At 46.0% G+C, this 17,211-nt stretch overlaps 1 protein-coding gene across 28 annotated transcripts in view; it reads right to left on the reverse strand.

The window, feature by feature from the left end:
• Positions 1-17,211, reverse strand: part of DST (dystonin) — a 466,993-nt gene that overhangs the window by 26,534 nt on the left and 423,248 nt on the right. For all 28 annotated transcript variants that reach the window (XM_006110983.5, XM_025182427.3, XM_075923642.2 and 25 more), the window contains 4 exons: positions 10,146-10,315; positions 9,528-9,687; positions 7,371-7,565; positions 6,291-6,419 (listed from right to left, as the gene is read on the reverse strand). In XM_006110983.5, the coding sequence (XP_006111045.3) occupies positions 6,291-6,419; positions 7,371-7,565; positions 9,528-9,687; positions 10,146-10,315 (654 nt within the window). The remainder of the gene's footprint in view (positions 1-6,290; positions 6,420-7,370; positions 7,566-9,527; positions 9,688-10,145; positions 10,316-17,211) is intronic.

Below are 17,211 nucleotides of genomic sequence, written 5' to 3' on the forward strand. Positions count from 1 at the left end.
ACTAGAACAAGTCAGCAGCTCTAATACTGTAACAGGATTTTTTATTAAGGGTACTAGTTAAAGTCCTCAGTGCAATGCTGCAATGAGAGCCCCCCTCCTTTCTAATATCTCATCGGAATATGTTATTTTAAAATGTTTGTGATTATTAAAGTTTGAAGACTAGAAACTCTGGTGAGTCCAAAAATGTAGTGTGTTATTTGGTGAGATTTTTTTTTATTTATTAATGTGCATATGGGGTATTAACGATGCTGTCAGAATTGTTCTTAGATTGTGATTTCCATAGTTTCAATGTTTACTTTTTTTAAAACAATAATGTGATTAATGATACATTTCTTTCAGTGTGGACTTAACAATCTTAACTATAACTTAGCTAAGTTGTATTTTTGTGGAAATTATTTTATTAGTCTATGACACAGGATGACATGCAGACTCCATTAAAATCAATTGGAAATTTGGCACTGACTCCAGTGCGGCCAGGATTTCTCTTATACAGAGGAGAGCAAAAGAACAAAAGGGAACCATTTGGAGCATTAGAGAGGACAGACAAATCACAGGCATATTTCACTCCCTCAGATCCCAGAAAAGCAGCTGGAAGCCCTTCCATAAGGGTAATATATGTGGGGAAGGTGTGAGCAGACAGAGAAGGATGGAGCTAGGGAACCACAGCACAAATCCCAGTGCTCCTTCTGCCTCCAAATTAAGTGACAAACTTTCACACAAATCAGTGTCATTTGTTGAAACTTTCCCTCCTGTGTTGAAAAGTCCTCAGATGGGAAAGCACAATATGGGTACAGCAAGGGAACAAGCAGCAGCAGTACAATAGTAAGCTGCCAGCGGTGATGACCAGCACTAGAAAGGCAGACGTTACGGGTGAATCCCCTAAGATCTGTGTGGTTGAAGTCAGGATACACTGAGGATTCTTGAATTATACAATTAGATGGTCATGCCTTATCAGTTGATAAGACTACCCACAATGAGGGGTAAAAATACTAAGCTTTTTCTGCACCTTCAATTCTATGGAAGTTTTATTACAAATTTTCCTCTTCACAGTACAGGCAGTCCCCGGGTTACGTACAAGATAGGGACTGTAGGTTTGTTCTTAAGTTGAATTTGTATGTAAGTCGGAACTGGTACATATTGTAGGGGAAACTCTAGCCAAACATTTTTTTTAGTTTTGGATAGCATAGGGAAAGGTTAACTCCCCTCTAATGTTTGTTTTGCTGTCTGTTCCCCTGTTCAGAAGATTTCACATCTATTTCTGTCCCTGTGACAAACTCAGGACTAAAGGAGTAACTCATCAAATACCAAACAGCTCTGCACCATGCTTTGAGCTAATAGCTTTATTTCCACACACCACCATGCTTTGAGCTAATAGCTTTATTTCCAGGGTTCTAGGAGGAGGGTCCTTTTTTTGCTAACACAATGAGGCCAGCACTTTGTTTGTTTTGGTGGAGTCTTTGTTTGCCCAGGGAGCCCAGCATGTATAGGGGGAGGAGGGGCGGAGAGGCTGCTTTTGTCTGCTGTTCGGCAGCCTGTTGCTCAGGGGAGGGGGCAGCCTGTTGCTGGCAGGGGGGGAGGGGGGAGGCGTGCAGGATGCGAGGCCGCGGGGGGGGGGGGGGCAGCGGGCGTGGGGAGGCACTTTTCCTCTGCCGGGCAGCTCTGCGGGATCCCTGTCCCTGTGGCCAGCTGCTGCAGGCAGAGGCCAGTTGGAGCCGGCCGAAGAGGAGGAGGAGGTGGATTCTAGGACCCAGGTGAGCGAGCCCCGGGGACGCTGCTGCGCTCCGGGAGCCCGGCATGTATAGAGGGGAGGAGGGGCAGAGAGGCTGCTTTTGTCTGTTCCGCAGCCTGTTGCTCAGGGGAGGGGGCAGCCTGTTGCTGGCAGGGGGGTGGGGGGGCAGCGGGCGTGGGGAGGCACTTTTCCTCTGCCCGGCAGCTCTGCGGGACCCCAGTCGGAGCCGGCCCGAGGAGAGGAGGATCCTAGGACCCAGGTGAACAAGCCCCGGGAATGCTGCTGCGCATGTGCGGGAGTTGCCTCACCCCGTTTGTATCTAGGGATCCGACGTAAGTCGGATCCACGTAAGTCGGGGACTGCCTGTAGTCAAGAAATACATTACAATACATTATTATGATCATTTCTATCCTGACCTAACTCCAGTATCAGGCATATTAGTTGAAACTACAGCAAGGAACAGAATGATCAGACACAGCGTAAAGTGATTTTTTGAGGCAGAGTCAACATAGCTTTTGTAAAAAGAAATCACGCTTCACCAATCTATTAGTGTTCTTTGAGGGGATCAACAAACATCTGGATAAGGGTGATCCAGTGGATATTGGCCTTTCAAAAAATCCTTTCACAAGTTCACTCACCAAAGGCTGTTAAGCAAAGTAAGCTGTCATGGGAAAAGAAGGAAGGTCCTTTCATGGATCAGTAGATTGTATTGGGAAACAAAAATTACAAATAAATGGTAGTTTTTCAGAGTGGAGAGAGCTAAATAGAAGAGATCCTAGAGTTCCATACTCGGACCACTGGTGTTCAACATTGTGAAGGGGCCCCGGAACCTACGGCACCCCACACTCCTGAGCCTGCGGGGGGCAAAAGGGATTCCGGCGGGGCTGCCAGCTGCACAAGCAGCAGCGTCTGGTGGCTCGGGAAGCCGGGAGCGCGGACGCTCGTGGGTGGTGCCCCGACTCACGTGCCCCATCTGCACGGCGATAGCCAGGGACGTGGACGTCACCCAGAGGGGATTTCCCTCCCCGGGTGACGTCATCAGGCAGCGCCCGAATGAGGAGGGCGGGGCCACAGAAGGCGGGCATTTTAAAGGACACCCGGGGAGAGCAGGAGGGAGGAGAGACGCTCTGGCCGGGGGAGAGGAGCCTGGTGCGGGAGTAACGGCGAGCGGCAGGAGCGAAGGAGACCGTCGCCAAAGCGAGAAGCCCGGCAAGGAGGAGGAAGTGACCCAGGACGGGGGCGGCAAGCCTCGGCAGCGTCTTGACCAGATACGGAGGGTTGGTGAGTTACGGGGGAACCCCCACCAACCAGGCAGCGACCGTGCACCGCTGCCTTTAGGGTCCTGGGTCGGGACCTGAAGTGAGGGTGGGCCCGGATCCCCCTCCTTCCTCGCCGTCATCTCATAGCGTCCCGGGAGACCGAGACTCAGGGAGCTCCTAAACGGGCCCCGGACCTTGTGTTGTCTTGCGGAACCGTGGGAATTTATTAAAGGGACACGAGTGGAGGGAAGGTGCGCAGGCAGGTAGCCCCGATGATGACAGGGCTGTAAGCCTAAGGGGTGGCCTGTCCCGTGACAAACATATTTGTAAGTGATATGGAAAAACGGTAAGAGTGAGGTGACAAAATTTACAGGTAACAGAAAATTACTCAAGGTGGTTAAATTCAAAACACACTGTAGAGTTACAATGGGATTATCCAAAACTGGACAACAAAATGGCAGATGAAATTCAATACTGAAAAATGCAAAACAATGCAAATTGAAAAAATGTAATCCCAAATATACATACAAATTTAGACATATTAAATTAACTGCTACCATTCAAGCAAGTGATCTGGGGGTCATTGTGGATACTTCTCTAAAAGTATCTGATCAATGTGCAGTGACAGTAAAAAGAAGTTAACTGAATGTTGAAAATGGTCAGGAAAGAGATAGTAACACAGAAAATATAACACTACCATATAAAGCAGGTCTGGGCAAAATATGGCCGGCTGGTGGTCCCGGCTCACCAAGCCACTGGATCTGTCCTGCAGATGCAGCAGGAAGCCCCAGACAGGCTCCCCACTTGCCTCATCCCACCCACTCACCACTCAGAAATGTGGCTGCCGGGCAGTTTCGCTTTAAAATCTGTGAGCCCGGGTGGGGGGGGGGGGGGGAGCCTTAGGAGTTGCTTCCGCCCCCAGCACAATCCCACTGGTCAGTTTTGACCAGAAATTGGCCAATGGGAGCTGCCTGTTTAAAAAACAGGCAGTCAAGAAGCACCATATCTCCTCCCTCTAGAGCTGGCAGTGATTCAGAGAGCACATGGCTGCAGCCTGTGTGGGGATGGGACAAGCAGGGATGTTGCTTCAGGCAAGTGCTGGGCTGCTGGCTGGTAAGTCTCCTGGCCAGAACCTGCTTCTGGCACCCTGACCCTTCCTCCTACAACCCTCTGCCCCCCACTCCTGCCCCCTACTTCAAATACCCAAATCCTCTGCCCCCCTCCTGCACCCTTATCCCCTTCCAGATCTGGCACCCCAATCCCCTGCCCCAGATCACAGTCCCCTCCTACCAAAGCTCACAACCCAAACCCCTGTACCTCAAACCCCTACAGCCCCTCCTGTTCCCCAATTCCCTGCCCTAGGTCACAGTCCAACCCCTTGCACCTCAGTCCAGTGCCCGAGGTGACAACCGTCTTCTTCACCTAAACTCCCTCCCTTACCCCAAGCTCCCTTCTGCACTTAACCTCCATTCCAGACCCTGCACCTTCTCCATTAGTATCATGGAAGAGTGCGGCCCTCAACCACTTCCCAAATTCTTGGAGTGGTCCCCCATCAAAAATTATTGTCATCCCTGATATAAAGCCACACATTGAATACACTGCTTCATACTGGTTGCCCCATCTCTCACAGGATATATTAGAACAGAGAAGGCAACAAAAATGTTTGGGGTATGGAACAGCTTCCATATTAGAAGAGAGCTGGCACCATTCAGCTCGGAAAAGAGACAACTAAGGGGGGATATGATAGAGGTTTATAATATATGTTGTGGAAAAACTGAATGAGGAAATGTTATTTGCCCCTTCACATCACACAAGAATTGGGGTCACCCAATGAAATGAACAGGCAGCAGGTTTAAAACAAACAAAAGGAAGTGCTTCTTCTCACAGTGCAGAGTCAACCTGGGAAACTCATTGCCAGGGGATGTTATAAAGGCTGGAAGTATAACTAGTCTGAAAAAAACAAGAATTAGAAAAGTTCACAAAGAATAAGTCAACCAATGGCTTTTAGCTAAGATGATCAGGGTTGCAACCCAATGCTCTGGGGGTCCCTGGGTGTGTCCGACTACTAGATGATGGGCATGGAAGACGGGGTGATAATATAGTCAATAATTGCCTTGTTTTGTTCATTCCCTCTGAAGCACCTAGCATTGACCCCTGTTGGAAGACAGGACAATGGGCTAGATGTAGCACTGCTCTCAATCAGTATGGCCATTCTTATGTTTTCATTTTAATTGCATGGAAGTTTTTGTTTATTGTTATTAATTATTATTATTACAACTAGATGAACTATGATTTTGGGAGGGTTTTTTGTTTTTGTTTTTTTTAAACTTTCTCAATGGGAAGAGATATGCCCTGAGTTTTTCCTTAGCTGTGTCATTAACTTAGCCATTTTCACATTTCATTACTTAAATCCAGCTGGATGGCTCGTAAACCTAACATCTCCAGTATCTTTTTCACTGTAATATTTCACTACGTAATGCATATGAAGCATTTCAGGATGGTGTTTCATCATGATAGAAGGTTAATCATTTTGATGCCCTATGTGATGATCTTAAAAAAACTGGTGTGGTGGTTTCACTCAGAGTTGCTAGGAGGACAGTTACATTGTTGGCATTAGAAAATCTTATCAACAAGACTGACCAAACTGCATTGCTTCCAAGAAAGTTTTTGAACTAGTATCTAATTTTATACAACTCCTTTTAAAATGCTATTTTTTAATTATTTTCTCAGTACAGGTTGAACTTCTCTACTTTGGCACTCTCTGGTCTGGCAACATCCATAGTCCAGCATGATTTTAGTTAGCCAGATGGCCATTTACCCTGGGTGTAACCAAGTTTCCTGCAGTCTCATAAAGTTTGTTTATAGCCACCAGTCCTGGTTTCTCAGTATTCTGTGCTGTTATTTAGCTCTAATTTACCCCAAAATGTCTTGTAGGAGCTCACTAAGCAGTGGAAGTGTTGGTAAATGCTGCCAGATAATATTGACATCCTGTGGTTCAGCAAATTCTCTGATTCAGGACCTGACCAGTCCCGAGGGTGCCGGATTAGAGAGGTTCAACTTGTAAGAAAAAATGGCTTTAAAGCGTAATGAGATGTGACCTGATAGACAGATAACTGAATTAAATATGTGTGAAGAATCCTCAAATTTACAGAACTTTCATTTCTTACGTTAAAAAGAAGTGGGAGAACAAGTTTTGTGGCAGAACAGGATTATGCTAGACACACTTAGCTTTGTTTCATTTTATTTCCAGTTTTCAATAGATCAAGTCTTGCAGTCAACATCCTCTTCATTATCTTACTTACCCTGTGCTGATCTATTAGTGTCCGCAGAGCCTCTTCATCATCTGGGAGGATGCCATGGAAACGAAGGGTCTGCTCTGCCTCGGCTAGCCACTCCAAAAGAACATGCACAACAGAGTGAAATTCCTCTGCCTGCAAGAAAAAAACATGGCTCTTTCAGAAGGAATCTGACAGAGATCTCTCAGCTCTGGATTCTTCCCCCCTCTCCACCCCAAACAATGAAGCCAAGCCCAGCTTTGGACTCATTAATCATGCAGCAGTGCAGGCACATTAACTTTCCATTAAAAAGTCAGTGATATACAGTGATACATTTCCATGGCTGTAAAAATGTCTCATGCATCTCAAAAATTGTAGGAAACCTAAAAGCCTGTTCATGCTTTTAACCATTTGATTTATAGTGTCTGTGCATCTCATCTCAGAATGTCATGCCTTCCTGCTGACAAATGACAAGGAGGTGCTTTCATGTACCAGCTGGAGAGATGAGACTTACACCTTCTGAGCAGCCTTAATCATTATTTAAGAAAAAGTAAAGAGTAAGTCTTAGGTGGGCAGAGAGGACAAGGAGAACCCAGCCATGGGTATCCTGTGCAAAGGTCAGCTATATTAATAGCCCATGACCTAGATACAGCACATGACTTCTTTTGAGCTCTCTGGAGAAACACCTGATCCCAAAAAAGGAAATGGGCGCAGTGGGCTTGGCACACAGTGAGGACAAACTGTCCCAACCTAAAGGATGCACAACTCTTGAGCATCAAGGAGCTCAAGGAGTGAATGTGTGAGTCCCCTCTCAAGCTTACCCTAGGCTGGGGCAACTCCACATCAGTTCTGTCTCAGGGCAGTACCTAAAAGGTTTTATTTAAATGGCAAGGTCTTTGGGGCAGATAAGTCTTCTTGCTGGTTGCTTGCACAACAGGGCCCTGGTTCATAACTGGGGTTCTCAATATAATAAGGCACAACCTACTCTATAGTGATAAAGGGTAAAATTAAAGTTGAACATTTTTTGATCATTTTCTTAATTCTAAAATTAGGTTTTCAAGCAGTAAATTTGCCTGTTTTTTCTCTGCTTCTCCTATCCTTTTTTACCTGGTGGAGGGCCTGTTCCAGTCGTGTTTGCTTGGATACGGAGAGGGCACAGACGGTCTCCCAGCGAGTGCTTAGCTCCTGCATTTGGACCTTTACCCAAGAGGAGTCATCTCGACTGCCTTCTATGAGTTCTCGAGCAGACCGTTTCAGAGCCTGAACACTACTTGTCTTTTTCCCGAGCTCCTTCTGGAAGACCTGAGGACCACACACATTTTGCACATTCAATTTATCACAGCTTCAGTGTCACATAGAACATAGTAAGTGGGGATATGTGGAAGACTAAAATTAGGATTTAGTTTCACAGCTAAGCATTCTAAAATGCATACATTAGGATTTTCACACTCTACATTTGCTTTCTTCTCAACTGGGATTAAATGGTTCCATATTTGTGCACACTTTCTGCAAGAAAGACCTCTAAGCTTCAATGGTGTCTCATTGACACTGGGAAAAAAAGCTCACTCAGGCTTGAAAAAGTTGCCTAGCACCATGAAACATAGGAGTATATTTGTATCTAGACCTTATGGACTACATGACCCACTGTAATACACAAAAATCTGGTCATCTTAATACAGTGGTGCGCAGCTTGTGGGTCGTGACCCCCAAAGGGGTCATGGATGTCTTCCCAGGGGGAAGAGGGAGGTCACGGCACTTAGATCCAGCTGGCCGGTGGCTGGGCGTGGCAGTTGGAGGTCCCCGCAGCGCTGTGCCTAGATCTGGCCCATCAGGAGCGAGGCCTGGCAGTTGGCAGCCCCCACGGCGCAGGGGTCACGGATCAAAAAAAGATTGCGCACCAGTCTCCTGTTTTGAGCCATGTAGCCCCAATCCCAGTGGCAGCTACCACCCACCATGCAGACGCGGCCCCGGAAGCAGCCACTCCTTAACGCAGTCTTGGCCCTGGCGGCAGTCGGAGTGGCTGCCCAGTAATGCAACCCTCCAGCCCTGTCCACCATGTGGCCCTGCCCCCCTGGAGCGGCTCGGGCTGCATGGCAGTGGCTGAGGCTGGGGCTGGACCATGGTACTAAAAATAGCACTGTGACCTTGCCTCCAGCACGTCTCATGCATTAGGACTGGAGCCAGGGGCGCAGTGCTATTTTTAGTACTGTGGTCCGGCCCCAGATGCTCCCAGGGGTGGGGCCACGTGGTGGATGGGGCCAGAGCCGGGAGTTGAGCCAGGGCCACGGTGCTATTTTTAGTACCACGGCCCAGGCTCCAGCTCTGGCAGCCGCCATGCTGACTGTGTGATGGCTACCCAGCTACTTCTGGGGTGGGGAGGCCGTGTGGCTCTGCTGGCAGCAAGGTGGTTGGCGGAACCCTGACCTTGGCCCCGAGAGCCCCCACGGCCAGGCTGCAGCCCGGTGGTTAGGAACAACTGCCTTAAGGAACATCAGCTGACACAAAGATGAATATGGAAGTTTGTCCCAACACAATATACAGTCAGATAAAGTGCTAATGATCAGGGAGCAGGGTTTAAATAGTAAAATATAAATAAAAGCCCATCTGGTGATTTGACAGAATGGGCTATAGATTATGCCACATATTTCACATGTTCAGGTTCACAGCTGGAAAAATATCCAGTTTCAAGGACGACCCTTTTACATGACAGGACAATTACAATACACTGCATTACTGCTGATATACTAGATAAAGGACATAATGTCACTGCAGCATTAATTGCAGGACACTCATGTCTGATTCAAAGACAAGTCTCTTATGTGAGGGTTAGATCTTTTCTCCTCTACCCGAAGTCCGAGTAAACAGATTTTGGACAGTGGGACATGGTGGTGTGCCCCACAATTACTATAACTGGTTTACAAAAAGACTCCACAGCAGCTTTTTTCACCCTAGTATTGGGCTTGACCTACAGAGTCACAGATTCGCAATATCCGGAATCCATGTCAATCCTCACTTAACAAAACCCCTGTCAGAGCTAAAGCCAATCAAACTTCACTAGCACTGACGAGTGAGGATTTTATAGCATTTTCCATTGTACTCCGCAGCTCTGTAAAGACTAATATTCCAGGTTAAATAGTTTTCTTTAGATACTAAGAAAACAATTATTTTAAAAATTACAGAATGATCAAGTTCAAATTATACTGAAGTTGCAGCTCACAGGTTAATATTAGTTAATAATAATTAGAAAAATAGTTTTGGAATTACTTTGTGATTATCAATCAAGTTCATCACTAAATCGATGTCTCCATGCACTGGCTGATCTTCTGCTAGCTGAGGTTCAATTTTATATAGCCAGTCGATGAGCGCCTGCAGAGCATCAGTAAATTGCCCTGAAAATAGCAGGGCTTCCTCTAGTTTGTTTTGTCTGAAAAAAGAACACACAAAAAGAACAACACTAAGAAAATAAATCAATCACACTCCTTAAGAAAACCTGAACTATAACTGAAAGCATCCCACAGTCAATAATAGATAGTGATTTTTTTCCTGCAGTTAATTAAAAAAAAGTTAAGGTAACAGTGGGAACTTGTCTCTTGGAAGGATGCAGAGGTGTTCAGCTCACTTTAATCCATTACCCCTCAATAGGAATGCCCACTGTAGGGGAAGAACAGGGTCATCTCCCAGCACATCTTTCCCTGTAAGGTGACCAGAGCATAGGGAATACTAGAAAGGAGCAGGGCTTGTGCTCCCCCTTTAAAACACTACAAAAAAGCACCTTCTATTCCTCTTTATACAGCATGGAGAAGTATAAAAGGAACACAACCCTCTCTTCTTTACCACTGCAAGTCTCCTTTAAAACAAGGAAACCTGGGTCTTTCATTTTACCTTTCCACAGATTTTCCACATATCGTATCCCACTTGTCTCTGAGCTCACTCAGCATATCGTCCAGTTTCAAATTGTCATCTGCCAGAGTGGTTTTCTCTTTGAGGGAGCGTCCAGTCCTATTTGTGGTGTCATACACAGAATGCTTGGCTCCAAGAGATTTCTGGAACTCCTATAGAAGCGGAGGGAAAAGTAAACACTTGTATAGTATGAGGTACCCATGAGCTTCTTGCAAATTATTTCTTTTCATATAATTTTTGAACCAATTAATACATTTATAAATAATGCCATGAGAAAATCTTTATATATCTCATAAGTCATATTAAAATGCAAGTGAAATCAAATGATTTCTGGTCTGCTATGGTATGATGAAGCTCAAAGTACTCAAGGTCTGGAGCTAGATCATTTTTCCCTGCTCTAGTTCCTCTGCACTATTCTGCAAGCATGAATAGCCTTAAATCTGATATAATTAACCCCTTGAGGATTTTTTCTGCACTGAGGAATCTGCAGTTAGCACAGACCTAGCCATAGCAATCCCTACACCACCAGCCTCCTAGCCCTCACCACAAGCAATTGGGATGTGGTCTGAAGGAAAGGGAATGGCCACGGTAATTCTTTGGGAGTACGGGCAGATGGATGAAAACAGAGCATTACTCTAGCTACACTACTTTGTTTGGTGTAAACTGACTCCAGGAACCAAAGGCTGGAAAGGGGTTCATTATCCCAGCGAATCTTGGCCAGACTGGAGGATACAGCTCTGGAGATGAAAGCTTTTTACCACCAAAAGGCCTGAACTTGCAATCATTCGATGCACAGACTCATCACAGGGATGATGCAAAGGGAGTGCAAAAGGAGTGCAAACACAGGCCCTTAGAAAAGATGCTATTTAGAGGCTGGGAATTATGCACTTTGGTGGGAGAACTGTGAGACTTATGACTAAAGCTCCTATCATATTGGTCATACTGACTGTGTCTTCTCTACAGAGCTGCAGTTGGCAATGTCTTAATATCAGCAAGGGAACATAAGCAAATGCCCAAAACAGTTAATACAGGTTACACCTCTATAAACCACTCTCTGGTCCTGCGAAATCAGTGTTCTGAAAGGTCCAGGATCAGAGAGTCCTAGCATGCTGTAGGAGGAGGAAGGAGCTGGGAGCCTTGCACTGTTAGGGGGGGAAGGAGGCGGCGACACACGGCTCAGCTAGGTTGCAGGGTCCAGGAGCCTGTGCACGGGCAGAGGGACCAGCAGCAGGGGGGGGGCCAAAAATGACCTCCTCTGGTCTGGAAAAATCCCTCATCTGGGACCAGCCAGGTCCCAAGGGTGCCGGACCAAGGAAGTCCAACCTATAGATCATAGCACATGATTAACTAAAAGGAGATTGCCAAAAGATCCTACTTATGCTCTCCATCAATTTTCTGACAGCACCAGGGCTTTAAACTAGTTAGATGACTGTTTTAACCCAGGCCTTTTTGAATTATGAATTGATGTACAATGACAAATAGGGGCCTTGGTTCATTTAACTTACACCTTCGAAATCAAACCAATATTCTGTATCAAGAGTCTCTTAAACCAAAAGGAGTGTTTATGCAGAACTTGTTGAAAGAGGATCTAATCTGGGCCTACAGTAGAAACAATACTACAATTGTCGAGTGTCAGAGAGGTAGCCGTGTTAGTCTGAATCTGCAAAAGCGGCGAGGAGTCCTGTCACACCTTATAGACTAACCGAAGTGTTGGAGCATAAGCTTTCGTGGGAAAAGACCCACTTCACACATGCATCTGACGAAGTGGGTCTTTGCCCACGAAATCTTATGCTCCAACACTTCAGTTAATAATACAATTGTCAGCTGGCGGGGGGCTGGCTGGGGTCAGCGGGGTTGGCTGGGGGAGGGTGGCTGGTGGGAAGCAGGGTTGGCGGGGTAGGGAGGAGGTCGGGGGCAGCGGGGCTGGTCGGGAGAGATTGGGAGGAGGAGAAACAGCCAGCAGGAAGCAGGGCTGGCTGGGAAGGGGTCAGGGGGGAGCGGGGCTGGTCAGGAGGGATCGGGGGAAGAGGGGCTGGCTGGGGCGGGGGGGGGGAGAGCGGGGGAAAGAATTGGCCAGCAGGCAGCGGGACTGATCCGGGCATATGCAGATCCCAGGGTGCTGCCTGTCCCATGCACGGTCCCAACAAAGCACAAGCGAGTCTGGCTACCGCTCCACAACATGCTTGAACAGCGCTCAGGAGCACAGACAAGGCTTCTCCTCCTCCCCAGGTGTCACTCCTACATCAGACGCAACCACGGACTCCCAGCACCAATCGCGCCCCGCTTTCCAGCCACTCTCCCCGCCCCCGCCAGGCTTCCGTCAGGCGCCCAGACGGAAAACCAGGAAATACCGGACACTGCGCATGTCCGGTATTTTCTGAATTTTTTTTTACCGGACAGAGGGTTACCGGACACCTGGCAACCCTATGTACAATACTTAACTTGGATGTAACCTAGTCTAACTTCTGAACTCACATATTCAAACCCCCTACTGGCAGGTCCTGTTGTATGCCTTCCTTCAAAAACTCTCCTGGATGTCAGCAAGAGTTTGGGGTTTATAGCGAAATCAAGGTCATGGCCATACCACTGCTATGATTTTATAATGTAATATTTAATCTTCCTTTCTTTTCCCAACTCTTAAGAAACCTCAATTAGTCCACTAGCCTCAGCCTTTGAGAAATAATCATATACACACACATACATAGATACACACATACACATCCCCTACAATAAACTAAGATGTTTGCAAAGTATTTTTGCTGTGGAGGGGAAGAAAGAGGGACACCAAAAGTTCTCTGTTAAAAAACCCCCACAAAAACCAAAACCTCCTTTTCACATGAACTTTGAAATAATTGTTTAAACTGTTTGTATACTAATATTTTGTTTGGTGGGGGCTGCTAATCACCCAGGCTGTGTCTACACTGGGCCACTTATTCCGGAAAATCAGCCGCTTTTCCGGAATAAGCTGCGAGCTGTCTACACTGGCCCTTGAATTTCCGGAAAAGCAACGACGCTCTACTGTACAAAATCAGCCGCTATTCCGGAAAAACTATTCTGCTCCCGCTCGGGCATAAGTCCTTATTCCGGAACACTGTTCCGGAAAAGGGCCAGTGTAGACAGCCCTGTAGTCTTTTCCGGAAAAAAGCCCTGATCGCGAAAATGGCGATCGGGGCTCTTTTCCGGAAAAGCGCGTCTACATTGGCCACAGACGCTTTTCCAGAAAAAGGGCTTTTCTGGAAAAGCAGCCTGCCAATGTAGATGCTCCTTTTCCGGAAAAACTGAAAACAGAATAGTATTCCGTTTTAAGCAGTTCCGGAAATTCATGCCAGTGTAGACACAGCCCCAGTGTTACATACATAGTGTTGCTTGATTGTCACAAACTGACAAAATGAAATAGCTTCCAGAGAAAGATCATGAAGTAAAAGTGGAGTCAGAGAGGAACAAAAGGTTTTAGTTTAATTCATTCTTTCAGGATTAGCCTGGATACAGAATGCTAAATTCCACTTTCACTTGATTTCACTGAGGTGTAACTGAGAGCAGATTTTAGCCCATGGGTTAAGTCACCTCAGATATATAGAAAAATGAAACTGTTCAATATTTAATTATCTACTTTCCTTCAATGGCAGATTGGTATTTATGTTTACAGCTTAAGTGGGCCAAATCTTGTAAGGAATAAATCAGCACTAGCTCAAGGATGGTCTAGAAGACCTAATAAGGTTTTTTTCATCACTGACTTCTAAAAATAATATATGGAAAAATAACTAATAAAGAGACTAGGAATCTGTGAGCCAGCCTTTTCTTGTTCTATTTAGTTAATGCTATTACTATCTGGAATTGATGATGTGCAATCCAGTTGTGTGTAGTAAGCAATAACTGCTTCAGAGTTTGCCACGTTATTGCTGCCAAAAATAAATCCCCCCAAAATAGCACAACTTTTCCCCAAAATCCTTGGCAATGGAAATAAATGAGAAAAAGAGAAAGAGATAAAGAGAGAGAGAAACAAGTTTTATCTTGGGGGATGTTGTGGTTTTTTTAATTATTATTATTTTTTTGGCAGTGATACCTGGCAAACAATGAAGCAGTTATTGCTTGCAACACACACACAACTTCAGTTCACATAATCAGTTCAGATAGTAATATCATTAACTAAACAGAACAAGAAAAGGAAGGCTGATTCAGAGATTCCGGGTCTGAAAAGACAAAGACAGACTTTGGATGGGAGGAAAGGGACATGGCATATGAGCAGGATAACATGCATGATGATGAGAGAGACATGGGTTATTAACTACAATTTTGGTTGAATTTTTTGTTTAATCAAAACAGACTGAAATTATCTCCTGTCCTCCTTCTATCACTTATGTCACTTACTAGCTGCCAAAACAACTGCCAGCTTCAATCACAGTGCCCTTACACCTAATTACACTCCATCCCTCATCATAGATCTGATTTATGAGATTTAAATAGAAGTAGTAAGTCAATGACTTCGGCAGATAGTTTCTTGTAGGCATTTTGGAAAAAGGGGAACTTGAAGGAGGTATTTTAATAGGTAGCATTGTGAGTTTTCCTACCAATTTGAGGAAGGGTGGAAACATGAAAGAGGTGCCACAATATCTGTGGAGGAAACAGACAAATAGGACATGGAAGCTAGTTTCTCTGGTGGAGAGGACAGGACTGACAGACAATCCAATAAATATTCCTGGGGAAATTCTGCACCGCTACATTTGCACAGAATTTATATCCCCAGAGATTTCTTTACTTCTCTGCAGAAAACTGATTTTTGACAGGAAAGCAAAGGAAAGCCACAAGAGTGCTCATGAAATCCTCCACAGTAGTATGTTTTGGGAGCCCAGGACAGCTTGCAAAGTGGTAAATCTCTGCGGTCAAGGGTGGGACTGGGGAAGACCTGGTTGATGGCTCCTATCTTACATAAGGCTCAGCTGCTAGTCTCTCTTCCTTTGCATGGCATCCTGGGCTTTGTCAGACCCACTATCAAATTTCTCCCCTGGTTGTAGTAAGCTCTGCAAACTCCTCTGTACCTCATATGCATCCTGCACCTATCGCTCCTCAGCTGCAGAAGGAGGGATTACTGTACATAGAGCTGCTCCACAATCTGTCCAAACCTCCTCATACTCAGACCTTCACACTGAGCCTTCCCCACCATAATCCAGACTCTCCTGATGAGCCACCTGCACCCAAATCCCTACCCTGCTGAGCCTGAACCAGCTGCACTTGGATCCCCACTCCACTGAGCCACATTCCCCCAGCATATGGACTCTCTCATAGAGTTTCCTACTCCCAGACCCCTCCCCCACCCTGCTGAGCTCCAACCACTTTCACCTGGCCTCATTACCACTGCACCCAGAACTGACCAACAAGCCTCTGTGCATCCAGTCCCCGGCATACCCACTGAGTTGCCTGCACTCAGTTGCCTCACACAGAAAACTCTCAACCTACACATGGATACCCCCACACTAGGGATGTAAGCAACTGGTTAAGTAGTTGACTGCTTGATAAGCCTAGGCTTATCAGATAGTCATGTCACTACTCGACTAGTCACTTCTCTCCTCCCCCGAAGTGCCTCTATCAGAGGCAGCAAGGGGGAGAGCAGGAGCCAGTGCTGGGGGGAGACAGTTTTTAAGATCATTAGTGCAGGGGAGGCAGAGACACAGTGGGGGACCAGGCACTAGTCAGGACTCAGATGTCCTGGCTTGAACCCGGTCCCAGACACCTTGCCTCTGTTTTTTAAATGTAATAAGAGCTGCCAGGGTTAGTTTCTGGGGCCGGGGGCTAACATTGCTGCGGCTCTGCAATTTCCCCCCTTACTGACTAATTTCCATCAGCTACTCAATTAGCTGATAAAACACAATGTAACATCCTTATGCTACACTAAGCCCTTCAACACTTACATCCTGCCTTGCTGCACCTGCCTGCCCTCACTTGGTACATCTGACATGGGGCAGGCCCAGTTCTTGTGCTGTGCCAGGTGAAAACTCATTACTGAGTCCATGTCCTGGGTGGTGCTCAACAGTGATCTCCCATCTCTGTGAAGCCAGTGGCCTGTGCTCCCCAGTGCTATGCTGGAGTCTTCACATTTATTTGACAAATACCTTTTGCATAATTTTAAAATACTGTGTACAGAATTTTTCAAATTTTGGTGCAGAATGAACTCAGGAGCAGGGAAGTAGGAGGGCAGTTTCACTGGGCCTTGAAGACAACTAAAACAGGTTGAACTTGATGACGTAGAGAAAGAGAGCAGTGGAGGGAGTCATAGGGAGATGATGTGGTCAAAAAGGCAAAAAGGCCTGCATTTTGCTCTAATTCTATATGACTAATGTTTGGCAACTATAGCAAACCCCAGAGCATGCTAAAATGCAGAACTAACAAGAATGTTAGCACAAGTTTAGCTGAAGGTTTTAACAGCAAATGAAGGTAAAGCCAGTTTTGCTTGACAAGCAGCCAACTTTCTAGCAGAAAAGGAAAATATTTTCCATGTGATATACAAAGTTTAATCCACTATGGAAATCAAGAGAGGATGAAAAAAAGAATTGGAGTCCATAGGTGGAACACACATAATAGTTTAATGCAAGGACTTTAAGGGGGTATAAAGCAATCATTAAAAAGAGCTAGACTAAGGGCAGAAATGAGGAAGTGCAATCTCTTCAGAACATCACATGGCTAGGGAACACCATCAGAATAGTTAAAAAAGCAGGGCAAAGTTTGGACTAACTGCTCGCGTCTACACATCGCAGGGACCCAGTATTTCGAATTAAAACCCTAAATCGAGCTACCTGTTATGCCTCCTGCAAGGAGGTTTAACAGGTAGTTCGATTTAGGGGTTTTAATTCGAACTACCTGGTCCCTGCCGTGTGTAGACACGGGCAGTTAGTCTGGACTTGTAAATTTAAAAAATGGCGACCGTCCGGGAAGATACAAATCAAGCGCGGGATATTTAAATCCCGGGCTTGATTTGTATCTTTGAATGCCTACACTAGCCTCCCTAGTTCGAACTAGGGGGCTAGTCTAGACATACCCTTAGTTATGAAAAAAC

Source organism: Pelodiscus sinensis, chromosome 3, assembly GCF_052426305.1.
Source record: "Pelodiscus sinensis isolate ZL-2025 chromosome 3, ASM5242630v1, whole genome shotgun sequence".
Classification (NCBI taxonomy): domain Eukaryota; kingdom Metazoa; phylum Chordata; order Testudines; family Trionychidae; genus Pelodiscus; species Pelodiscus sinensis.